The sequence below is a fragment of the Pinus tabuliformis genome, chromosome 1_2, assembly GCF_031772625.1.
Source record: "Pinus tabuliformis cultivar Carrire ecotype Pingquan chromosome 1_2, CPIR1, whole genome shotgun sequence".
Lineage (NCBI taxonomy): Eukaryota > Viridiplantae > Streptophyta > Pinopsida > Pinales > Pinaceae > Pinus > Pinus tabuliformis.
In genome coordinates this window covers 155158337-155183046 of record NC_142298.1, presented here as the reverse complement: position 1 = coordinate 155183046, position 24710 = coordinate 155158337, and the positions used below count along the sequence as shown (strand labels likewise).

General features: G+C 40.4%; 1 protein-coding gene across 2 annotated transcripts in view; it reads left to right on the top strand.

The window, feature by feature from the left end:
* LOC149204972 (WD repeat-containing protein DWA2-like) overlaps window positions 1-24710 on the top strand; it is a 370061-nt gene that overhangs the window by 41613 nt on the left and 303738 nt on the right. For both annotated transcript variants that reach the window (XM_089394856.1, XM_089394857.1), the window contains exons 3-4: window positions 14823-14955; window positions 15321-15432. In XM_089394856.1, coding sequence (XP_089250982.1) covers window positions 14823-14955; window positions 15321-15432 — 245 coding nt within the window. The remainder of the gene's footprint in view (window positions 1-14822; window positions 14956-15320; window positions 15433-24710) is intronic.

Sequence of the window (24710 nt, the reverse complement as noted above, 5' to 3'; positions counted from 1 at the left end):
GATTTATATTCAAATATTTCTCATGCATAATAATAAAACCCTTAGAGCTGCTGCATCGATTTTCCCGCATTGGGTTTTTCCAGGGACTATTGTGTCCAAAAATAAGTGTGTCCTATGTATTTTATGCTTTGCTCTGTTTTTTGTTTCATGAGATCAAATATTTAATTAGTGTAGGTTGCAAAAGTAATTTGCTTTAGTATTCAGAAGATTAACTTGATGAATGTAATTTAAGAATCAAGTAGGTGAAGTAGATTCAGATTTGCTGCAGTAGGGGTTCCTTTAGTAGTAGGAATTTTCACACCTTTGAGAGTACTTCAATCATCTTGACCCGCTGCACTCCTTTGTCGTCATACCATCATCCTTCTAAACAATGTATCTCACACATGGTGGAATGATTAGCGAGACACTTGATTCTACCAAGTAGAGGTGAACCTTCCAATGAAGATTCCAATGGAGGATCTTGATTATCCTCATCCGGCAAATGCTACTTTCTCTTGATGATGATGTATGATGAATTCCTTGTATCATGCTAGATGACTTTCTTTCAATCATATGTACTATATGTGATTTCAATGAGGTGCCAAGAGCTACTTCCTTTATATGATAACTGCTACATCTTTATAGACTTCTACTTCAGCTATTCTTTCAAGCCTCTCTAATGATGTCATGAGCTCTTGCTTTAACGATATGCTTCTAGTATGATGCCATCTTCTACTAAGATGCATTTCATTATAATACTTCTCATCTTGATTGCCATGGCAGAGATCTTTTCACCTCCTACTTCCTTACTATGCATTGGAGAAACCCTAATAGTGAAGATCTATCCCTTTTGATTTCTTCTCATCAAGTTCTTCCACTTCTTTGTTGCTATGAGCTTCATTTCTTTCTTTCCTCTTCTTGTCCTTTTTGAACTTCGAACAATCTCTCTTGTAGTGCCCATATTCCTGACGGCCATAACATTGGACTTTTGACATATTCTTCTTCTTTTTATGAGAACTAGATTTCCCAAACTTTCCTTTTCTCTTAGCCATGGCAGCAAATGCTTGAACTTGTTCACTTGGTCCCACATCGCTCTTTGCTTTCAACCTGGTTTCTTCAATTTTACACAATGACCAAAGTTCACTGAATGGGGTGGCTTCCTTCTTTCGAAAGATGCTGGATGTGAAGTTGTGGCATTCCTCTGGAAGTGCATTGAGCACTATGGTGGTCATTTCTTTATCAGACATTATTTCTCCCAACTCTTGTAGTTGGTCTCTTATTTCTAATACCTTCATAAAATATGGGGCTATTCCATCTTCCTTTGAGATCTTCATTTTGTACAACTCGTTCCTCAAAGATATCACTTCTCCTGTAGTAATTGCGGTGAACAATTCTATTAACTTGTCATATATTTATTTTGATGTCTCCAACTTTGATCCATAATGTATGAGGGGATTCTTGATGGATTCAATGAGAATCCTGTGAGCCCTTACTCCCCCTTTCATAAATTTTGCTAGAGCTTGAGCTTCTTATTTTGGAGGCTTAGTAATTGATCCCTTAACATGTTCAACGACTTCATTTTTTATGAGGATCAAATCTGTCCTCTTCTTCCATGCAAGAAAGTTTGATGACCCAACCAATTTGTGTCTTTCCTTGCAAAATGAAGTCATTTTGATAGTAGATCCAGTCATAACTATAAAGGTACTTACTTGCCAAGTGAAGATGATCCTTGATGACAATATCTTCAACTTGATGCCTTCTTGATTTTGATGTTGATCTTGATAATAGAAGATGTCTTCCTTCAAAAGTGACCCTTCAAAGAAAGGGATATCATTGTGATTCCTTGATGATGATAACAAAGCCTCTTCTTGCTTCCGTTGGATGTAGAGACTTCAAGATGCTTCTTTGAGTAGTCCTTCTTTAAGTGGAGGTAGGGTCTTGTCGATCTTATCTTTGTGATGATGATGTGAGCTTCCGAGAATGTTTCAAGTGTATAACCCTTCATTGGATGAGCTAGGGTTTTGAGGTATTCTTTCTTTAGGATGTGATGATCCTTTAGATGAATGGTCCTTCTTGATTATTGATGCTCTTGATGATCTTCTAGTGCTTCGGCCCTTGAGTGTCCTTCTTTAAGCTGCCTTTTCATGATATAGTCACCTTAGCTCTGATACCATGTTGAGAAATCTATGGCAACTAGATTGTGTGATTTTTGTTACTTCGATAACTGCTTGTGATGTATTTTTGCTTATCTTAGTTAGATTCTTCTTCAACCTAATTATTATTGTGTTCTTTTTCATCAAACAACTACCAAACCATAAAGAATAGTGAGACAAGAGGACACAAGATATAGGCGATTAGCCAAGACTAAAACCTCTCCAGTTGAGAGGAAAACCCACAAGAATTCTTCTCTTCTTATAGAATCTTCAATTGACGAATTCCAAGACCTATGACCCTTGACCAAGACCCTCTAAGACCAAGTCCCTTGACGAGCTTTCCTTCTAGCTGTTTCTTAGCAACTCCAGCAATTTCGACCTCCAAACAAATTCTCCTGCCCAACAATTCTTCTGCAACTTTGACCCCTTTAGCAGATTCTACTGCTACTTCGCCCAACAGATTCTACCGCAACTTCGACCTCTCCAACAGATTCACAACTTCGATCTTTCACAACTTTGACCTAGCTGCAGCTTCATAGCTTTGATGCAACTTCACGACTTCGATGCAACTTCACAACTTCATAGTTTCGACCTAGATGTAGCTTCAAAATTTCGTCTTGCCCAGTAACTGTAGAAATCCTAACAAAAGAGAGAGAGAGAGAGGCCCAAAACTTCGATCTTGTTCTTCTTGTTATTCGTCCTTTTTCAGCTTCTATCTTGAGGAGATTGAACTTGCTTTAGAGTGTATTCAAATGAGGTCGAGTTCCTTCTTATATATAGGCTTTTGAGGGGTACAAATTGCTATCTTTAGGCTGACTTGTCCCTTCATGTAGGCCGACTTGATCTTTGTACCATGACGAGGTCTTGGAGGGTCTTTTGACTTTCTTTTGACTCAAATAAATTTTCTTTACAATATGTAACATGCCCAAAAGGGTCTTTCATACATGACAATGACTCAATTGACTTGTAGATTCAATGACAAGCCCTAGAAGCACTCAATGGGTGCTTGACCTAAAAATAAATCTTCCTTGAGCATGAAACCCATGCCTAAAGAATAATAATAATAAATTTATTTTTCTCTTTTCATTAAATATATATGCCATTATAAGACGGATGTAGTCACATATTTCAACAAATTTTCCTTCTCCAAGTGTCTCAAACCTGCTCCGAGAGAGGAGCTTGTTCGTTACAAAAAACAATTGCTTTAGATCAAATGGATGAAGGACATTTGACTTTTGCAAGATCACACTTGTAATGTGCTTCATATGGTCTCAGTTCCACACATATTCACAGGGATAAGGAGCTCGATAAATTTGCCAACTCCAGATCACAACGACATCCCATCTTTTGCACATATCACATAGATATAGATCACAGAACATGTACAGTCACATGACCCAACCACGTAATTTTTGATTTTCCACAGGAGAGGCAATCCAACAAAAGCTACATGTTTGCATCAAATATATATGGACTTTTAACCATAGGATTAGATCTTTACCTCGGGATAAAACTTTTAGAACCAATACAAAGGAAGTTTTCTAGTGCCTTAATAATTCACATGCCTTAGGAAATTTGGTTGACACATAAATAACGTGTCTCAGGGAAGTTCTCATACATAAAATACATCACCTTCCATGTTAGAATTTCAAATCATCTTATAGAGAAGGAAGAATTGATTTATGAGCTAGGGCTACAAAAAAAACTTGGATCATATACATCAAAACAATAAAACAGACTTCGTATGCTAGAGATAATTTAGGGAGTGTTGCCTCAGGTCTTGTGCAGAGTTCACATGCATATAAAGAGCCACAGAACTCACGAGTAATATTATAAACATATCACACAAATATACAGGGAGAAGAATAAGCTTCCATACCTTAGATTATACTAGAAGAAACCTTTGATTACTTTGAACTTATTTAGGTTACCAATACCAGCTACAAGTAGGCCCTAAACTCAGCCTCAAATATTCCTTTAAACCCTATGCAGATCCCTCTATTACTTCACTATGTTTCTTAGGAACTTCTTTTTAGTTTCAACACAGGTCACATATCCTCATTCTGCCTTCCTTTAAGAGACTCGACTCTAAAACATAGATAGATTGCCTTCGCATGCACAGAACCACACTTTGAGACTTGCTGTCCTTTCTGGCTCAAATATGTCATCGATGTTGATTTTTGGTAGCATCAAATGTGCTCTAGCCATGAAATTTGGTGGAGAGGCTAAGGCACATGTGATCTCCAAGACCCATAAATCGTTTGTGGAAATTCCACCCGGATGGAGAGATATTAAAATAATTAATATTTTAAATGGGGTTCCTAAGTCTAAACTTAGGAAAATTAAAACATTAATGTGTATTAATATAAAATGGGTGAGAAAGTTCTGAATAACTAGGATCAAGCCAAATCTAATCTTAGCGGTTGATTAAGGACTTAATCTTGACCGTTGAATCATCAACAGGAAAAGTATAAGAGGATGCTGGAGGGTCAGTTGGAGACACACCAAGTTGATCAGTCAATTCGATTTTCTGGGGCAGGGTTTGCTGAGAAATCGAGTTAGTGATCTGTTGTAGTGAGGGGCAGTTCGACAGGAGGCTGAGAATACATATCAGAGAGGCAGAGAAAGTGCCAGAGAGACAACGTAGAGCCTAGGAAGGCTGATGCAGAGGCAGCAAGGGTTGACGCAGAGGCTGAGAAGGCCAGCGTAGAGGACGCAGAGGGCCAAGAGGCTGACGTAGGCAACACAGAAGGTTGCAAAGCTAACGTTGGGCTGAAGAGACTACACTGAGGTGATTTCGTGGGCCAGACTGAGAGCTGATCAGCTGACGCAGAGCCGTAGGAGGGTGACGCAGTCCTTGAAGGGTGACACAGTTCCAAAAAATAGCTTGGAGCATCTTTCGCTCTCCAGCTGAGGAACAATCGAAGTCATTGTGGGACCAATCATCCAGTTGTTGATTAGCTGGAATATCTGTCTCCAGAGAAAGGTACTTCTGTCGAGGATAATCTCTGAAGGGTGAGCCATTTCTGACACCCTAGTTGTATTCAGAAATCTGCATAATAATAAAACCCTCATTTGCTGCACCGGTTTTCCCGCATTGGGTTTTTCGGGGGACGATTGTCCAAAAATAACGGTGTCCCTTGTGTTGTCTCAGTTTATTTCAATTGCTGATTTGTATATTTGTAAAGGCTTTTATTGCTTTTATTTCAATATTTATATGATTAAATAACTTGTTAATGTAAATGACAAGTAGGAGATAATAAACCAGAAATAGCAGTAGGGATTTCTGATGTGTTAAGTTCATAAATTTTCACAATCGAATATGTTCCAACCAAGGTTTTCTTGCTACTTTTGACCTCGACCTTCCCTATACTAGTCATTCAAACTGCTATAAACTACTATTCAAAGTTGATTTTATCTAGGGCATAACTTAGAACAACTTCCTTGTCTTCACGACATCAAATTATCATTAGCATTATCTAATTACTTCTTTAAACAGTTATAAGAAAATCATTCACAAGCATAAATGAGCAGTAGAAAATCACAGTAAAGACATCAAGAAACCATGAGACATAAGACACAGAGATTAGGCTCACAGCTAGGGCAAAACCCATAAGGGGAAACCTAGAAAAAGGCCTTCCTTATGAGAGAGAGAGAGATTCCAGATTCATCAATACATCATAAATAACAATAGCAGAATAATAGCCAAATCAGTAACCAAAATCATGATCAAGTGCCATGTCAAAAACCAAGTTCCTGAAATTTCAGCCCTCCCTGAAATTTCGGCCTCTTGAAATTTTGGACCTCCCTGTAATTTCGCTGGATTAGAGATGCATAAGACCCATTCGATGTGTGCAAATGAGGGGCAAATGTTTCTTATTTATAGACTTGAGGAGGGGGTCGAATGGGTGCCTCTTGGAGGGGCCTAGCCGACTTAAACATCATGAGGCCGACTTGAAATATTTTGGAGGCAAATTTAAAAATTCAAATTTTTAGTTCCTTTTTCAAGATGAAAATACTGACCATGGCTACCATAATTTCCAACAATCATCACCATAATGACTACGAGTCTTGCAATTGTAGATTGTACAAGCTAACTTCAGAGGAAAACATATATTAAAGGCTTCCATTTTCATTGAGACAATGGCCTGCTGATGAAGGTAGTAACTAGGAGTTGATGTTATTGGTGCATCTTGTTAATCTTCCACGGAAGCAATTTCTCCCTAATCATCTTTGGTGGTTGGATCATAGCCTTCACCTTTAACCATTGTCTGACCTTTATCTGCAACATGGTTGTTAGGATTTTGTTCAGTAGTTGTGCTTCTTTTGTCTTCCACCGCTGTTCTGCCTTCTATAGGTTTGTAATTTCCTTTTTCCTTTTCTGCTTCTGCTAAAGCTCATACTCCATGATCACCTTTGTGAAGTTTCTGTTATACTCTTCAAATACCTTGTTATAGTCTTTAAAAACACACAAGGATTCTGCGTTCACTCTTTCTGTTGATAGAAGTAATTCCTGCTGCAACATTTCTCAAATAAACCCTCCAAGCTGGTAGGAAAGTAGTTATAATCTTCAAATACCTTGTTATAGTCTTTAAAAACACACAAGGATTTTGCGTTCACTCTTTCTACTGATAGAAGTAATTCCTGTTGCAACATTTCTCAAATAAACCCAAAACGCTGGTAGGAAAGTAGCATAGTACTTCTTCCACCTTTTAAACAATGATGACATTGAGTGCACAAACAATGTAAACAAGAATAATTGATTCCCCTAGCAATACTACAAATATAAAACCAATTCAACAAGTACATAGTGTTGGAATTTCTAAGTCTATCTGTTATCTATTCTTCTTGTGCTATCTGATTTATTTCTTCCTACTTGTTTTGTTAATTAACAAGTTATTTACCATGTAAATACTGAAAATAAATACAAGTATAGTCTTAACACATACAAATCATCAACTGAGGGGAAAAAAACAAGCACAAGTGACACCGTTGTGTTTGGACTAATGTCCCCGGAAAAACCCAATGCCGGAAAACCGGTGCAACTATTAGAAGGTTTTATTATTAAGCAGTTTCAGAATACAATCTAGGTGCCAGAAATGGCTCACCCAAAAGAGAATGCCCTCGATAGTAGTACCTCTTAGTCGAAAACAAATATTCCAGCTAAATCACTGGATGAACGATGCCACAACAACACTGCAACACTTATGCTGCTCTCTGTCACCTTGATAGGGATTGGGTCACCCTATCCAGCTCTCCAGCTCCAATCTGCCCCACGAAATCTCCTAGCGTCAGCCTCTAGGCTCTGCGTTAGCCTCTCTGGCCCAGCGTCAGCCTCTCAGGGCTCTGTGTCAGCCTCTCGAGCCTTTGCATCTCCCATGCTGGCCCTCCTCAGGCTCTGCGCAGCTCCTGGATGCCTCTGTGTGGCCTCTCACCGCCTCTGCGTGGCTTCTAGCTGGCTCTACGTCAACCCTCTCCTGGCTTCTGCGCTGATGCTCACGGTACTATCTCTGCCTCTTTGCTACTGTATTCATTGCCCCTCAGCTGCAACTCTGATCACTCATTTGATTTCCTCAGCAAGCCCTGCCCTATAAAATCGAATTATTGATCAACCTAGTGTGTTCTCCAGCTAACCCTCAAGCCTCTTCTTATACTTTTCTCGTTGACAATTCAACGGCCGAGATTAAATCTCTAATCAACGACTAAGATTAGATTTGGCTTGATCCATGACTTTTGGACCCTTCTAACCTAGTTTTATATTAATACCCATTAATATTTTACTTTTCCTAAGTTTAGACTTAGGAACTCCATTAAAAATATTAATTATTTTAATATCTCCCAAAACGGTTAGAATTTGCCCAAACCATTTCTGGGTCTTGGAGATCTCATGCGCTTTAGCCTCTCCACCAATTTTCGTGGCTAGAGCACATCTGATGCCACCCAAATCAACACTCCCTCTTAGCGAGGACTGTGCTCTAGTAATACTCCTCACTGAGTATCACCCTAATCATCCAGTATTGGTCCCTGTGTGGATGCTAGGCCTGCTGCCCAACATTCTCAACACTGCTGCATTTGTACGACAGCTCCCTCTGCATCCGTTCTGCTACCCATGGCCTTGCCACTGCCACTGCTACATCTGCACTACATCCCCTCTCATCATGCTGCATCGTGCTGCCCATAGCACTGCCACTGCTAACTGCTGCACTGCAACTCAGTTACTGAGAAGTAAGTAATTGATCTCCCAACTCTGACGTCTCCATTAGGCTAGAAACACTCCCGATGCTGAAGCTCCCTCTGTCACTGACAAGTGCTCCCTCTACAGACCTCTGCGCTGCTGCAACAACTCCATGCATCTCGCATTGCTGCCTCACACTGCCCCAGGACTCTTGCACTGTAGCTCCATCCTCATTCGTCTCTACCAACATCCGCCAGTCCTTTTACTCCTCTTCGGGGCTCCCTAGCAAGTTATAATCCAAGAGGTTAGGTTCCTCAAGGATCTTGCCCCTCATCGCCTGTAGTCCGTCTGACTACAACTCGATGTCTCCCCACTTTCTCTCAAGTGGCGCATGAGCACTCATGGCATAATCATCATCTGTCTCCACTTCTTTCTCTGCCCTTGCTGGCGCAGCCTTGGTCTTAGAAGCCTCTCCCTTGCTCTTCTTCCTCGGACACTGGCTCGCATAGTGACCCAATTCCCCACAGTGGAAGCATTTGACCTTGGAGAGGTCCTTCTTCTTCCGTTTCTCCTGCTTTCCCGCATATGTTAGGGCAACATCCTCCTCTTCCTCCTTGATTTTGAGCCCCTTGTCGCTGCTTCCTGCCTTGGTCAGCCTTCTGATTTCTTCTTGACGAAGAGATGCCCGCAGTTCCTCCCATTCTGGAAGGGTCGACCTGCCCAGCAAGCTCTTGATAAATACCTCCCAATCGTCTGAGATTGCATTCAACGCGGTCCTCACCAACATCTCCTCATTCGGCATGGCCCCTATGGAAGTCAGTTGATCTCGGATCTTCGTCAATCGACTAAGGAAGTGATCTATCTGCTCCCCCTTCTGCATCTGGTATGACCTCAGCCGATTTTCTAGTAACATCTTCCTTTGCACGGAAGTATGCTGATACAACTTCTTCAGGGCATCCCACATCTCATTTGCCGTATTCTTCTCGGCAATTTGTGTCACCACATGATCCTTGACCCCGTCAAGGATGATGCACTTAGCCCTCACCATTGCATCTTTGTACTTTTCGTTCTCAGTCGGGTCAATTGGGATCACTATCGTTTTCAAGGCAAAGTGCTTGAGACGATGCCTGTCTAGAATGGCCAAGATCCTGGCCTTCCAGACTACGAAGTTCGAAGCTCCGTCCAGTCTATCCTGATCTCTTAGTCCATTCACTGCCATTTTGCTACTCCTCGTGCAACTCTTTCTACTTCCCTCTTGGAAGTTCTCGGTGTGACTCCCTCTGAGCCTCGATTTCCCTCCTGGAAACCCTTCTGCCAATGTCGAGATGCCCCACTCCGTTCGTTAGTGCAACGCACTACTGATCCGGATTTCTTGGCTAGAAATCCTTGGCACCACCTCCCTCCTCCTTGGTCTTGCCTTGTTAGGTATTTTTCTGACCACAACACCCCACTAGCTTTGCTCCGTAACTTACTCACAACCTCTTATGCCTCAGCAATTTGAAGGTTAGAGCCTCTAGGCTTTGCGCAATCCCAGCGCTGGCACAATCTGAACCTCTTGGCCACAGCGTTGATCCTTCTTGACTGAGAAAGATGACCGGGCACTGTGTAGGTCAGGTTTGCTCCTCTCTGCCTCAGCGCTGATCCTCTTCCTGGCTCGAACTGATGATGTAGGCTCTCTGCGTCACCCTTTCCTTGCTTCTTTCTGCTAGGAACAACTTATGTCACTTGGGACAAGTGTTTCTGTTGTTGCTACTCTGCTCGGCTGATGCCCTTAGTTACCTTGTGATCTACAACCACCCTCTGATACCATGTTGCAATTTCTCAGTCTATCCGTTAGAAATTCTTCCTGTACTATCTGATTTATTTCTTCCTACTTGTTCTGTTAATTAACAAGTTATTTACCATGTAAATACTGAAAATAAATACAAGTACAGTCTCAACACATACAGATCATCAACTGAGGGGAAAAAACAAGCACAAGTGACACTGTTGTTTTTCTACTAATGTCCTCGGAAAAACCCAATGCGGAAAAATGGTGCAACTATCAGAGGGTTTTATTATTAAGTAGTTTCAGAATACAATCTGGGTGCCAGAAATGGCTCACCCAACAGAGAATTCCCCCGGTAGTAGTACCTCTTAGTCGGAGACAGATATTCCGGCTAAATCATTGGATGAACGATCCCATAGCAACACTACAACACTTTTGCTGCTCTTTGTCACCCTGATAGGGACTGGGTCACCCTATCCAGCTCTACGGCTCCAATTTGCCCCACGAAACCTCCCAGTGTCAGCCTCTTGGGGCTCTGCGTCAGCCTCTGGAGCCAATGCATCTCCCATGCTGGCCCTCCTCAGGCTCTGCGTAGCTCCTGGTTGCCTTTGCGTGGCCTCTAGCTGCCTCTGCGTGGCCTCTAGATGGCTCTACGTCAACCCTCTCCCGGCTTCTGCGCTAATGCTCCCGTTACTATCTCTGCCTCTCTGCTACTGTATTCATTGCCCCTCAGTTGCAACTCTGATCACTCCTTCGATTTTCTCAGCAAGCCCTGCCCCAGAAAATCAAATTCTTGATCAACTCAGTGTGTTCTCCATCTAACCCTCAAGCCTCTTTTATACTTTTCTCGTTGACAATTCAACGGCTGAGATTAAATATCTAATCAATGGCTAAGATTAGATTTGACTTGATCCATGACTTTTGGACCCTTCTAACCCAGTTTTATATTAATACCCATTAATATTTTATTTTTCCTAAGTTTAGACTTAGGAACTTCATTGAAAATATTAATTATTTTAATATCTCCCAAAACGGTTAGAATCTGCCCAAACCATTTCTGGGTCTTGAAGATCTCATGTGCTTTAGCCTCTCCACCAATTTTTGTGGCTAGAGCACATCCGATGCTACCCAAATCAACACCAGATTCACAAATCCACAAATCTTCCAACAACACAATGTAGTTTAGACTCACAGCTATTGCTGTCATGCTAGCAGTGGTTGTTGATGAGCCTTTTGGACCATATGTCAACAAGGGGATGTGGTCTAGACCGAAGTTCTTCGCACAACCTAAGTCTTTTAAATACCCGCTCCCGACAAGTTTTGAGGCTCCGTTAGCTAGATGTTTCTTCCTTAACAACAAAGAAATTGTTAAGTGCAAATGGGTTCTAAGACCTAAATGCAATGTAGATCTAAATCACTGACAAATTTATCTAGATGCAATGAATACTAAGAGATGATTTTAATGACTAAATTCAACAAAGCTAAAGAAATTTAAACTAATCTATTAAATTGAAACTAATCTAATCTAATCCCATGGGAATAAACTAAAAGGGGAGCTAATGCTTAAAGAAAGATGATATCGTTAATAATTTAAAGACATTCAAACTATAACAATATATATAAGCACATGAATATTTTAGGAAAATAACACAAGACGTTCTCTTTATCTCCCTGAATATTGCTTTAAGCACTAGATCAGATTTGCAGTCATTCAACACAATCAGATTAACATTTAAGCTACAGACATGCACCGAATATCAATTTGATTAAATATTCAAACTGCATAAGTATAGAGACATCCTACTCATACGATTTGAACACGTGAAAAATGAATGCAATAAAGCCTCCCTTATGTTCAGGTAATGACACCTAAAAGTGCAGGTAAAGCCTCCCTTTCATCTCCTTTGAAAAACACAGTTTACAAAGACAAAAGAAACAAAGGAAAGATGGCAATCCTTTCCCTTGGTTTTAGAGATCCCTAGCTACAACAACAACATACTAAGCTCCCAGTCATCCTGTAGAACTACCTATCGATCCCATATGCATTTGCTATCCTTCTTTTCATAATGATACAGAGTTCTCATCTCCCAAATTCATTACATAATCCCTAGAAAAGAATTGGACAAAGCCCCTTAAAATTAGACAACATCAGTTTGCATCTGTTGGATAACAGTTTTTGGAATAAAAACATTATAATCTCCGCAGCAAGCATTTTGACACCTGTACAAACAAGATTGAACAGATCAACTGATCGAATATTTTAAGGGTGACTACGAAATGTATGATCCTGTAGTTACTTACATTCAAAGATTTTATTACTAATTTAAAAGCAACAGATAATAAAATAAAACTCATATTCAAGTTTGGGATATCCATTAGATCTTTTTCCCGCTCAGATTAGCTCCTCTCCACGCTAGGAGTGTCGCCTGCTCCTGTACAAAATTCCATCTGCACAACAAAGCAATCCCTTAAAAATAACAAAATCTATTATAGAATCACATTTTTTTCTTCAACCGTCCAAGTTGGGACAACACCTTTGTGGTAAGCTTAGTTCTATTTGTTGGGAAGTAATCTTTCGATTTCACGTGATGCCAAAGGATCCTACAAAACAAACATCGACTGTTATTAATTGATGATTCAACATTTATTAACAATCAACGTAGCCCGCATGCATTTGCGAAACTACCCAATCCATGTGACTCTTCAAAACAAGTATGAACTTGGCTTCCTGAAAGAATGGCAATGAATGAATCAACTCAACTTTCTAGAGAAAGTTTCCTCCTGCAATTAAGTAATAAATTTGCTCCAATCCACCTGCAACAAGGTTAGCAATAATATGGAATCCCAAATAGGGTGGCAAAGGTATCCACCGAAATTGGATAGATATGGTGGCAATGAAATCCATCGAAACTGGTGTGAGGATCTCGTTTGAAACCCTCGGTCTGAAACTTGTTTGAGCTCCAATCCAATAACAATGAGAAATCACAACATAGAATGATCAAGGAATGGCCATCTTCCTCTTATGAGTTTTCTCCAAGCTTCTAGAACTCCCTTTATTATTATTTTATTGATGAAGCCATTTTTCCTAAGTGACTTTTTGCCCCTTTTTAATAAAATATTTTTTGCGCCTTTTTAATTATCATAATTTGCCCCTTTTATTTATAATAGTATTAAAATTGGGCAAATCTCTCATGGTCTTCTTGATAATTTTCCTTCTCACTAGCCTAAAGGAGACAGTTAGGTGAGTGGAAATAGTAGCTCTGTGCTCAAGAAATGGGGGACATTACAATCTCTTTCCTAAATAGGTAGAATAATCAATACCATGTGCGACGAGGTAAAACCATCAACCAAAATCATCAACTCCTTTCAAATCCATTGACAAAGAGGTAAAAATGCTCTAGCAAAGTGTGAAAGGCAATTAGGGTTTATCCATATTTGTGCCACCAACCATGACAGAGAGAGAGCGCTCCCATGATCCAAAGAATCAACCATCTCAATAAGTCATGGCCATGCCTTAAATATCCACATCAATTAAGTTGCTCCTCCATCTAAGCAAAATGTGCAAACAATATAGCCGTTGGGAGGCTTAATCATCCTCAAAATGTATGCATGAAGGTAGCTCTGCACTAGAAAGCCATGAACCATGATGAATAAACCAATGGTAAAGGTAGTGAACACCATTCAACCAAGGTGCATCCTCACCCAACCACTAAATGCAATCTCCAAAGAAATGTGCTCTAGGGGGCAACAACAATAGATGAACAAGTGTGCAAGTGGACAAGTCTCCTAAAGATGCCTCAATACCCACCAAAATTGTCAATGATGAGATTGTCTTGAGGGAAGTGTCTAAGAATGTGTGTGCACTAGCAAAATTCCCCTCAGTAAGCCATGATGTTCCATCAAACAACTTTGTATCTGTCTGTCATGTATGAAGATAATCCAACTGAATATTAATTACTAACATGTAGGTCTCCATCTCAATTACCATCATACTCCAAGTGCAAGCTGCATGTGTATGGTCTTCAATCTGGGACAAAATTCTCATGCTACAGCCTACATGAGGGGGTAACACCCATGAATCACCCTCACTAGGACACCTCAGCACTTGTGGATTGGTCAATATAAATTATCACAAGGGAAGTGTCTAGGAGAGTCTGCACAAGTAAAATGCCTCTTATCAAGCCAGGAGCTCCATCAGATCAACATGTGCAATAAGGATGCCAACTGAATGATAATCAATGATACATGGGGGCATTCAAATAGTGAAAATATGGCTCAACGGTCATCATACTCCAAATGCAACCTGTTTGGGCAGGTCTTCAATGTGGAACAAAATCCTCATGCTATATGAGGGGTAACATTCACTACAGATGCACTGTACAAGCAAGATCTCAGCTTCACCAAGGACTAATTTTTGGTGTAAGAATTTATGCAACATTGTTTCTTATGAATATGGTACTTATTTTGAAATTTGACAACCTCAACTGTATTGACAAACAATCGTTAGCAGGTTGGTGCTTTCATTTTAATGGTATGTAATTCTCGTAGTGTAGTTTCGACTAGTGGCTTCATAAATATTTGTTGATAAAGATGGTTTGTAAAGAAATACAAAAAGAAACTGTATGTACTAGGCCTCACCGCCAATTTTGTATTGCCCCTTTGTCAGGTAGCTGGGGCCCCACTTACATGCTAAATTGAAGCTATCGTCATTTTATATGATATGCCATAATGAAAGTTGTTGGTGCAGGTCCATCTTATCCAGCTTTCATCATCCAGTTCAGAACTCACTTGTGAAGGATTTTATTCACATCCGCAAGAGATTTGGGACCTTTCAGCTTGCCCCTTTGATTTTCATATTTTTTCTACAGTTTATGCTTCAGGTACAAGGAAACTTTTCTTCTTTGAGGTTGCAGATTATTTTGTTTTAGGAGGGTCCCTTTCATTTTTCTGCCGTAATGCAACTCCTGACTATTTTGGCCTGCTTGTTTTGTGTTCAGCATTATAGACATTTCTTGGAATATAATAGTTTGAAAGGGGCTTTTCTTAACAAGATGTTATTTAGGTCTTCATGAGTCCTTTTCAATAGGAATCAAGTTGGAATATTACTGAATGTGAATTTTCTTTTGATTTTTCATCATTCATCCTGGGTTGCTAAACAAGAATGATACTAATAATCTTTAATGAAGTTGCCAGAGTATTTCCTATTGAGTTCTTCATTGTCTCCTTTTTTATGCAACATTAACAGTGGGTGATTATGGAGCTGCTTTGTGGAGAATTCCAGAACATTCTGAGCACTCTAATGTTCCTCAATTAGATCAGCTTGCCCGCTTCGATGCACATACGCATAAGATAAAATGGTAATTTCTGGTGTTGACAGCCTGGAAAACACTAATTCTGTTTCAGTTAAAGGAGGCATGTTGAGCATGGGTGCTACTTGTAATGTCTATAGTTTTTTGTGATCATAATGCAAAATCTTGCTTTGAAACTGTAATTTTTTAACCCAAATTTTGTGCTTATTTGAGTTTCCTCAATGAATGGGTAATTTGTTGAAGTATTTGTCAGAAGAACCTTACCTTTTTAACGAGCCATTGATGATAGAATATAATTGGACACGATTTGTAGGTTTGACTTGCAGAAAATGGGTATGGTGCCGTTGCATCTATACACAAACACAAGCATCCAAATACTTATGGTGTATAGATACATACCCTTGTTCAAAATAATTGTTTATCTGCCAGTAATGCAAATTTGTCAAAATAATTTGAAAATTATGTAGAACTGTGAGAATGATAACAATACCTATTTTTACAGTAAATTTATACTAAAACTCAAAATTATGTTAGTTGAGGAATACAATATGTTTGAACTTTGAAGAATAATATCTGCCAAAAAAGAAAAAAAGCTGTTATTTATATTAAACCAAGACAAAAAGAGAAATGGACAAAGATTATATTATCGATAATTATTTCATTATATTTTAATGTAGAAATAGAAAGAGAGGGTTTTGAACTCTGTGCTTTGCTGATCTACAGCCAGGTGCAACGGACCACCTTGCCACGTGAAAATTCCTACACTGGAATCTCTACTGCAGCAACTGATGTTACTTCTCCTACTTGTTAATCTAGACAAGTTATTTACTGTGTGCTACGGCAAAGATCGAAGTAAATACTACTGCAGCGTTCACTTAATTAATTATTATACGGAAACAAAATACTGAGCAAGGAAGAAAATACAACACATGACACCGTTATTTTTGGACAAAAGTCCCCGGAAAAACCCAATCCGGGAAAACCGGTGCAGCAGCTTTGAGGGTTTATTATTATTACGCAGTAGTTCTGAATACAACTCTGGAAGACCTTCCAACAATCTAGTTATAGAGAAAAAGGCACTGGCAGAAAACTTAGTGAGATTACCTCACTTCAACCGGCAAATCCCTGTGATCCGACAACTGAACTTACTATCCCCGGCTACAACTGCGCTGCCCCTTTTCAGTAACTGCGTGGGACGCGTGGAGCTCTACATCAGCTCTGCGCTAGGTCTCACTGCCTCCTAGAGCCTGATATCGACCTTCCAGACTGCTCTCCGACAAGTTTCAGAATTTTGCAGGAGGACAACTCTTCCTCTGTGCTGGCCCTTCTGGCACTGTGTCAAGCACTGCGTGGGCCCTACTGGCCCAACGTCAGTCCTCCCTGGGTCTGCGCTACCTCCACTGATGTATCTCTACCTCTCTGCTGAGTATTCGGGGTTCCAGAGAAGATCTTCCAACCCAACTATCCCTGCCCCTCTGCTACAAAAGATCTCCTCAATCGATTTTTGCTCCTGAGAACTTCTCACTTCAGAAAATCAATTTCTTGATCTCTCTCTGTGTGTTTTCCAAATGACCATCAAGCCCCTTCTTATATCTTCCTGTTGGACAACCAACGGCCTAGATTACATCTTAATCAAAGGCTCAGATTGTTTTGGCTTGATCTGTGGCATTTTCTATAAGTTTCACCCCTGATTAGATTAACACCCTTAAATATTTTAATTTTCCTAAGTTTAGACTTAGGAACCCCATTAATAATATTAATTGTTTTAATAAAATCACTTATGGGTGGAATTTCCCAAAACGCTTTTTGGGTTCTTTGGAATACCTATGCCCAAGCCTCCCTGCAAAATTTAAGGCTTAGAGCACATCCGATGCTACCCCAAATCAACACTCCCTCTTAGCGAGGAATGTGCTCCAGCGATACACTGTTACTGCATATTGCTCTGACTCTGAAGCGTCGTCCCTGCGCTGCTGATGTCAGACATGCTATCCACCAGCCACCGTGTTGCTGCTGCAACTGTATTGTTGCTGCAACTGTACTGCTGCCTTTGACACTGCCACTGCCAATGCTACATCTGTACTACATCTCCCTCTCAAATGTTGCATCTCCTATACTGCTAGCACTGCCACTGCTAACACTGCATCCGTACTGCAACTCAGTTGTTGAGAGTAGCAACTGAAAAACATCCAAAATTATTGAACTAATTGTGTTCAGTATGATACCACGTGAATGCTGGAGCCTGATTGCTGCTAGTCTCTACGCTGTCCGTCTGAATCTACTGCGCTGCTATGACCTCTGCTCTATGCCATCTGCACTACTGCCAACTCTGCTTTGCGTTGCTCAAACTATGGTGCTCCTAGCCACTGCAACTGTCTCCCCGACACCATTCAACACTAGTCCATCCTGCTACGGGCTCCCGTAGCAAGGAAAGGATCCTAGAGGTGGACTCCTCAAGGATCTTGCCCATCTGTAGCTCTTTTGAACTACAACTTTAAATCTCCCCACCTCCCTTCTGGAGATGCGACTGCCATCTCTACCAAATAGAAATGTCGAATAGCCTCCTCTCTCCTTTGCGCTTCTGCTGGGCTAACCTATGCACTCCCTGCTGGAGCTAGTAAAATTGTTGCTCCTTGTTTCTACTCAACTCTAGAGAATTGGATTCCTTGGCTAGGTATTCTCTGAGGAAGAAATTCCCTTAACCGTGCTTCTCCTCTTTCTTTTGACGATTTTCTGCCCAACAAATTGCCTGCAAAAAAATCTGCATCCCACCAGCTTCTCCTCATGCTGAGGCTTCAGTGTTGCTCCCTCTGCCCTGACAAAAACTTGATCTGGAAGCCCTTCTCTCCGTCGACTCACTCGGAGAGAGACTGCGAAATTTCAGCCCTCCAGCTAAGAATTGCGCAAACTCTCTATGGTTTCAAGCTATTGCCTCCTATAGCTTTTCGATTTTCCTTTTTTGCTCATCGCTGGATCTACCGGCTCTGCTCTTCTTGCTTCACCTGCAGCTCCAATACCATGTGAAAATTCCTACACCGAAATTCCTACTACAGCAACTGATGTTACTTCTCCTACTTGTTAATCTAGACAAGTTATTTACTGTGTGTTACGACAAATATCAAAGTAAATACTACTGCGGCCTTCACTTAATTAATTATTATACGGAAACAAGATATTGAGCAAGAAAGAAAATACAACACATGACACCGTTATTTTTGGTCAAAGTTCCCTGGAAAAACCCAATGCGGGAAAACTGCTGTAGCAACTCTGAGGGTTTATTATTATTAAGCAATAATTCTGAATACAACTCTGGATGCCCTTTCGACAATACAGTTACAGAGAAAAAGACACTGGTAGAAAGCTTAGTGAGATTACCTCACTTCACCTGACAAATCCCTCTGATCCGACAATTGAATTGACTATCTCCAGCGACAATTGTGTTGCCCCTTCGCAGTAACTGCATGGGCTTGCGTGGAGCTCTTTGAGGCTCTGCGCTGGGTCTCACTGCCTCCGGGAGCTCTGACGTCAAACTTCCCGGCTGATCCGGCTGCTCCCCGACAAGTTTCAGATTGCAGGAGGACAACTCTTCCCCCGCGCTGGCCCTTCTGGCACTGCGTCAAGCACTGCGTGGGCCCTCCTGGCCCAACGTCAGTCCTCCCTGGGTTTGCGAGGCCTCCACTGGTGTATCTCTGCCTCTCTGCTGAGTATTCGGGGTTTTAGAGAAGATCCTCCAACCCAACTATCCCTGCTTCTCTGCTGCAAGAGATCTCCTCAATCGATTTTTTCTCCTGAGAACTTCTTACTTCAAAAAAACGATTTTTTGATCTCGCTCTGTGTGTTTTCCAAATGGCCCTCAAACCCCTTTTTATATCTTCCTGTTGGACAATCAACAACCTAGATTACATTTTAATCAAAGGCTCAGATCGTTTTGGCTTGATCCGTGGCTTTTTCTAGAAGTTTCATCCCTAATTAGATTAATACCCATTAATATTTTAATTTTCCTAAGTTTAGACTTAGGAGCCCCATTAAAAATATTAATTATTTTAATAAAATCACTTCTGGGTGGAATTTCCCAAAATGCTTTCTGGGATCTTTGGAATACCTATGCCCAAGCCTCCCTGCAAAATTTGAGGGTTAGAGCACATCCGATGCTACCCCAAATCAACACCACACTCCCTTACTGGTGTTGATTGTAAGAGTTGAACCCACTACCTACCATTTGCAAGGTGTTCGATCTGCCATTTGAGCTGAATCAGCTTAAAGATTGTTTCCTAAATATGTTCCAATTTCTTTTAATATTTTTTTCTCATGTTTTTAGCTTTTCTTCTTTTTGGAAAGTATTGATACATTTGAAGTCCGTGCTTACAAATTAACAACTATTCAAGCAGGGTCACTTTACCTTTCCAAACAGTCTTCTACAAATTATTGTATCTCATACTGTGTTTGCATGCAAAGCCTTCATTCTCTCTCCTATCCGCATCCTCTTCTATATTATTACATTCTTCAACATTACCTTGACAGTTAAACATATCAGATCTGAGCAATGCCTATATGACGTTTGACCAATTGATTGCAAGTCACTTTGTACAAAGACACATATGGCTTCCTGTGCCTCTTCTTCTTCATATTTTTGAATTGTATATTCCATTTCTAGTTGCAATGAGATGGATTGCTAGAATTGCAAAAGAAATTGACAATAAATAGTCGCAGTTTCTGTATGCTTACTCTGCAAGTCTCTTCCTAAGACAAGGGTGTAGTAACACGCTTCTTGTTTTCAACAGTTGTCTAACATCCACAGTACCAACTTATTTCTGTGCAGATGAATGGGCGTTTTTCTAAGTCGTAGTCTTGGAATCAGGTGTTCTCTTCATTTAGGCATTTACACTATGCTTAATGACTGTTTTTTTATATGTTTTTTCTTTGTTGTAATCTTAGAATGAGGTGTTAGTTCATGTAGGCATTTACTGTATATGCTTAATGTCTATTTTTTTTTAACAAATAAAATGTTTCCTTTAACTATTATTATGATCAAAATATCTTCATACCAAAAAAGTGGGCCGCTAAGCAAATACCACAAACTAATGATACCTGGAACCTAGGAAACCAAAAAGTCTATAGCCAAGCACAAAATTGCCTTGGCTCAATAATCATGTACAAGTACAACCAAAAAAAATTCTCAGTCTTATTTCAGCTGGTCTGTGAATTCCAACATAAATAAAACATAAATTAAGTAGCAGAGGGGATTAAGCTGGCATTGAAAGGCATGTTATCTCTATCCTCAGGGCCATCTGCCATCCATCCATACCTGGTTCTAGGATAGTAACAAAGGGTTCCCACCCAACATTCCCCCACTCTAGCTCTGGAGGCTTTTCAACCTGTGAGATAGCGAACACAAGCCATGAGTGCTCGTTGTCTCTTGGAGGATGCAATGACAAAACTATTGCATCTCTCTCTATATTGAGAAATGTAGCTTGAGCAATAACTTCTTGCATAGGTTTAGTGTGAATGTGCAAGAAGTGGTGGTTCGAGACATTTTTAGGGTGACTACCTAGGAAAAATGGTCATCAATTCTATTTTGTAACTGAAATATCTTATATTTTTCAGTTGAATGTAATGAAATGCATTTAATGCATTATCGACTTAGACTAGATTAAATCTCAACCATACATCTCAAGATCAGATTAGGGTTTTGGAAAAGCATAAATACAACAAGATAGAGATAAGGTAAGATAAGATAACTATATTAATGTCCGTTGAATAACCATGAAAGTAGGTCAACGAGATTGAAGAGTACAACCAATATGAATACAATGTGAGAGTGCAAGCATAACTCCTGGAAATGTCAAAAATAATATAAAGAAAGCAACCTACATAGGAATAACACCATAACATATGTATATATGTATACAACTGTGACAAAGGTACGGTGTTACAAAATACCAAGTGAGTTTGGGAAACTCAAGAACCTGCCAAGAGAGAGAGGGTGAGAGAGAGAGAGAGGAATATATGAGCGAGAGATGCTCTTAGCATCTAAGGTCGGAAGAAGTAAACTTGGAATGTATCTCTACGTGCTCCTCTGGGGTTGGGAGGCAGTCTGATGGGATGGAGATACTCTACTTTGACACTATTTGGAGCTAATCTCTCTAGCACTCTAAGAATGTGTGGCTTGATGTACGGATGAGTATTGACGATCCTTTCTTGATAAGATCGGCTGGCCTCCTTGAGGGGGAGGATGAGGAGAAATTTGGGGTCTCACCATTTTGTTGTCTGGTGCATTTTGGAACTTTGTTTTCCATTTGTTGCTTTGATCTGATGAATCAATAGGGAAATATGAAGTGATCATTCTAGTCATCTCAAGGTGAGGCATGGTTTGCAGGAGCTAAGATTTTTGGCAAAAGATTTCCCTTTTGAAGAAGGCTAAGCATCTTTGGTCTTGATATTGAAAGAAAGTAGAGAAGGAGCTCCTTGAGTATCTATAAAGGTAATGATAGCATCATCTAATCTCATAGTATAGGGAACACTGAAAAATAAGGTGCATCTTCATCAGTCTCTTGAAGGTGGCATGCTTGGAAGATCATATTAGATCAAGGCTAAGTCACATGGTTCGGGTTTGAGTTCTGGTTCGATAATGATTATGTTTCATTCGAGTTTGAATTTTTTGATGAGGTTCTCTATTAGGTTCGTCTATATACATTTTCTATATATATACATATATTAACTTTAAAATGAAATATAGGATAAAATAGTAAGATATCAACATCAACAAACATAAAAATGCTATCATGAACATGGGAATGACAAGGATAGATTACAAGCTTGAGTTGTGACATGAGGTTATGAGTTTTGATCTATGGACTTGGTCAATGGCTATAAGGTTCGATGAGGTTTGTTAAACCTCAATTTTTTTTTAAGGTTCGTCAAAATTCGAACCTCAAGGTTGAAGTTCGACATAAGATCAAGGTATATGGTGATCTATCTCTATCCAGAGTCGATGGGAGCCGACATGAAGTTCTCCCGAAGGGATCTTGAATGAGTGCAACCAATGCCTATACATATAAGGGGTGCGGACAATGATGCCATCTCGTAGCTCCAGAAAGTACTCTAGATAGAAGGACATTTGCGAGCCTAGGCTTGTCAGAGGCAACGTCTAGGTATCTTGAGTGTACAAGTCGTAGATGTCTTCTTTGATGGCCTATTTCAGTACTTATCTAGTCGACAAGATATGACACGACGCATCAAGGGATAATTCGAATGGGGCGGGCACTCTAGGGAGAGAGTAATCCACTAGAGAAGCCAACACACCTTTTAGAACCAACCTCGTGCCTGACCTAAGGGAGGATTTGAAGCAAGAGCCCCTTTGGAGCAAAGTGCAAGGTAGGGATACTTTTCTCTATCGGTGGTAGAGTCTCTAAGAGATGAAACTCTATGAAGGAAGGAAACCAAATGGAAAATGACCTTGAGGTAGAAAGGGTGGGTGTCAAACTTTTCCTAGATAAGTTGCATAATTGTTTGCTGACATTTGATGATGTGATTAGAATCAAGGTCCATACTCTCTCTAGTCTAGTCCAGTCTATCTACAACAAGCTTGATCCCTAGATCTTAGAGCCATTAAGAGTTGTAGGTCCAATAATTGCCTCCATGAGGTAGAGTTTACTTGAAATGTCTTGAAACTGCCCCTGGAAACACTCTCTCGAGGAGGGCTAGTGAACCATACCCTTACTAAGTCAAGGTTGGAAGGCTTGTTGTAGCCCTAATTGAGGTCTCGTGCACTGGACTGCTAGATAAGTGTAAGCTGTGGTGATCTCAATATTTGTCCCTTGATAGTAGAAATGTAATTTTGTAAGACTGCTCTTTGATGCATTGAAGATCAAAGCCTTAGTTTACCTAGGTTGATCATCAGTTGTCAGAGGTCACAAAAGCTAGCCAATGCAATGATCTATCTCTGTAAGCCTTGGGGAGTAGAGGCCAAGATGACCAAATCATCAAATAGGAGCAAGGAAGTTAACACTTGATGTAGAAGGCAACCATGCCCCTCTTGGATAGGCGCATGGAGGAAAGACTCCAACTCATTGATATAAATCTGAAAGAGGGTCGGTGAGATGGGGCACCTCTGTTTTACCCCGATGGTACTCTTGATGAAGTCACAAAGGCCGTGTTCCATTTTGAGGCGTCCCAGGATTGATTGATAGTTCAATGATAGCTTCCAACAGGGTGTCAGAGTTGCCAATGTCGTAAATCTCTAAAATAATACCTCCCTTGGTCTTGTGTCAAAAGCTTTCGTGAAGTCTACATTGAAACTGTAAACCTTCAAAGAGCAATGATGAGCCTCCTCAATAATGACTCGAAGTAGCTCCTCAGAGAGCCACTTGTGTAGAAATATGGTGTAAAGCTTGGAGAATGTATGATCCATCATGATAGTTCGGTAGTTGTTTGGATTAGATATGCTCCCAAATTTGTGGATTGGATGGATAATGTGTTTGATCTAGGAGGGGGGAACCCTGAGTATATCACACGATTAAATAAATCGGTGATATGTGAATCAAGGGATGGGACACCATGCTTAAGGAATTTGGCCTGCAGCCCTTCCTCATCAGTTGCTTTGTTGGTACACATAGCTCTAACTGCTTGCCTAATGTCTCGCTTAGAGAAAAGGTGGAACTCGAGGGGGAGGGGATGCAGGTAGAAGGTTGCTCGGGAATATCATAAAGGGAGGTGTTGGGGGCACCAAATCTTAGAGTTGAAGATAGGTTGGATGGTGCCATCATTTCAGATCTTGGAATACCAAAATACTACTTATTTTGGAAGAGATGAACTTAAGGATCATGTGGAGAAAGTCATTCTAGAACTAGAGGGAGTTGAAGAGAAAGCTTTGTTGCCCTTGTTCTCCCAAATGGATAGGCTCTTTATCTAATGTGGACTTGGTAGGTGCATTGTCATCCTCTGCTTCCCAAATACCTTTGCATGTGTCATTAAAGATGAGGGTGTGCCTTGTTACCACAAAATCTAGTAGGCCTTGGAGACAGAAACCCTACAAGACAAAAGCTAGGCCAAGTGCTAACAACGGAGTAGAGGCCAAATATCACCTCAGCTCAAACCCCCTGCTCTTTACGGACTTTCACCAATAGGAGTCTCGGTAAGAAGGAGATCACTTAAAATAGATATGCTAGGTATAAGGCACAAAGTGATCAAGCTAGAGCTCATTCACAAGAGAGACTCAATAATGGTTCAAGCCTCAAGGCTTCAAAGAAGCAAAACACTCTCAAAGGAAAGCCCTAGGAAAGAAGGCTCAAGACCTAGGGTTTTGAGATTTTTCGATGGTGATAAGTATT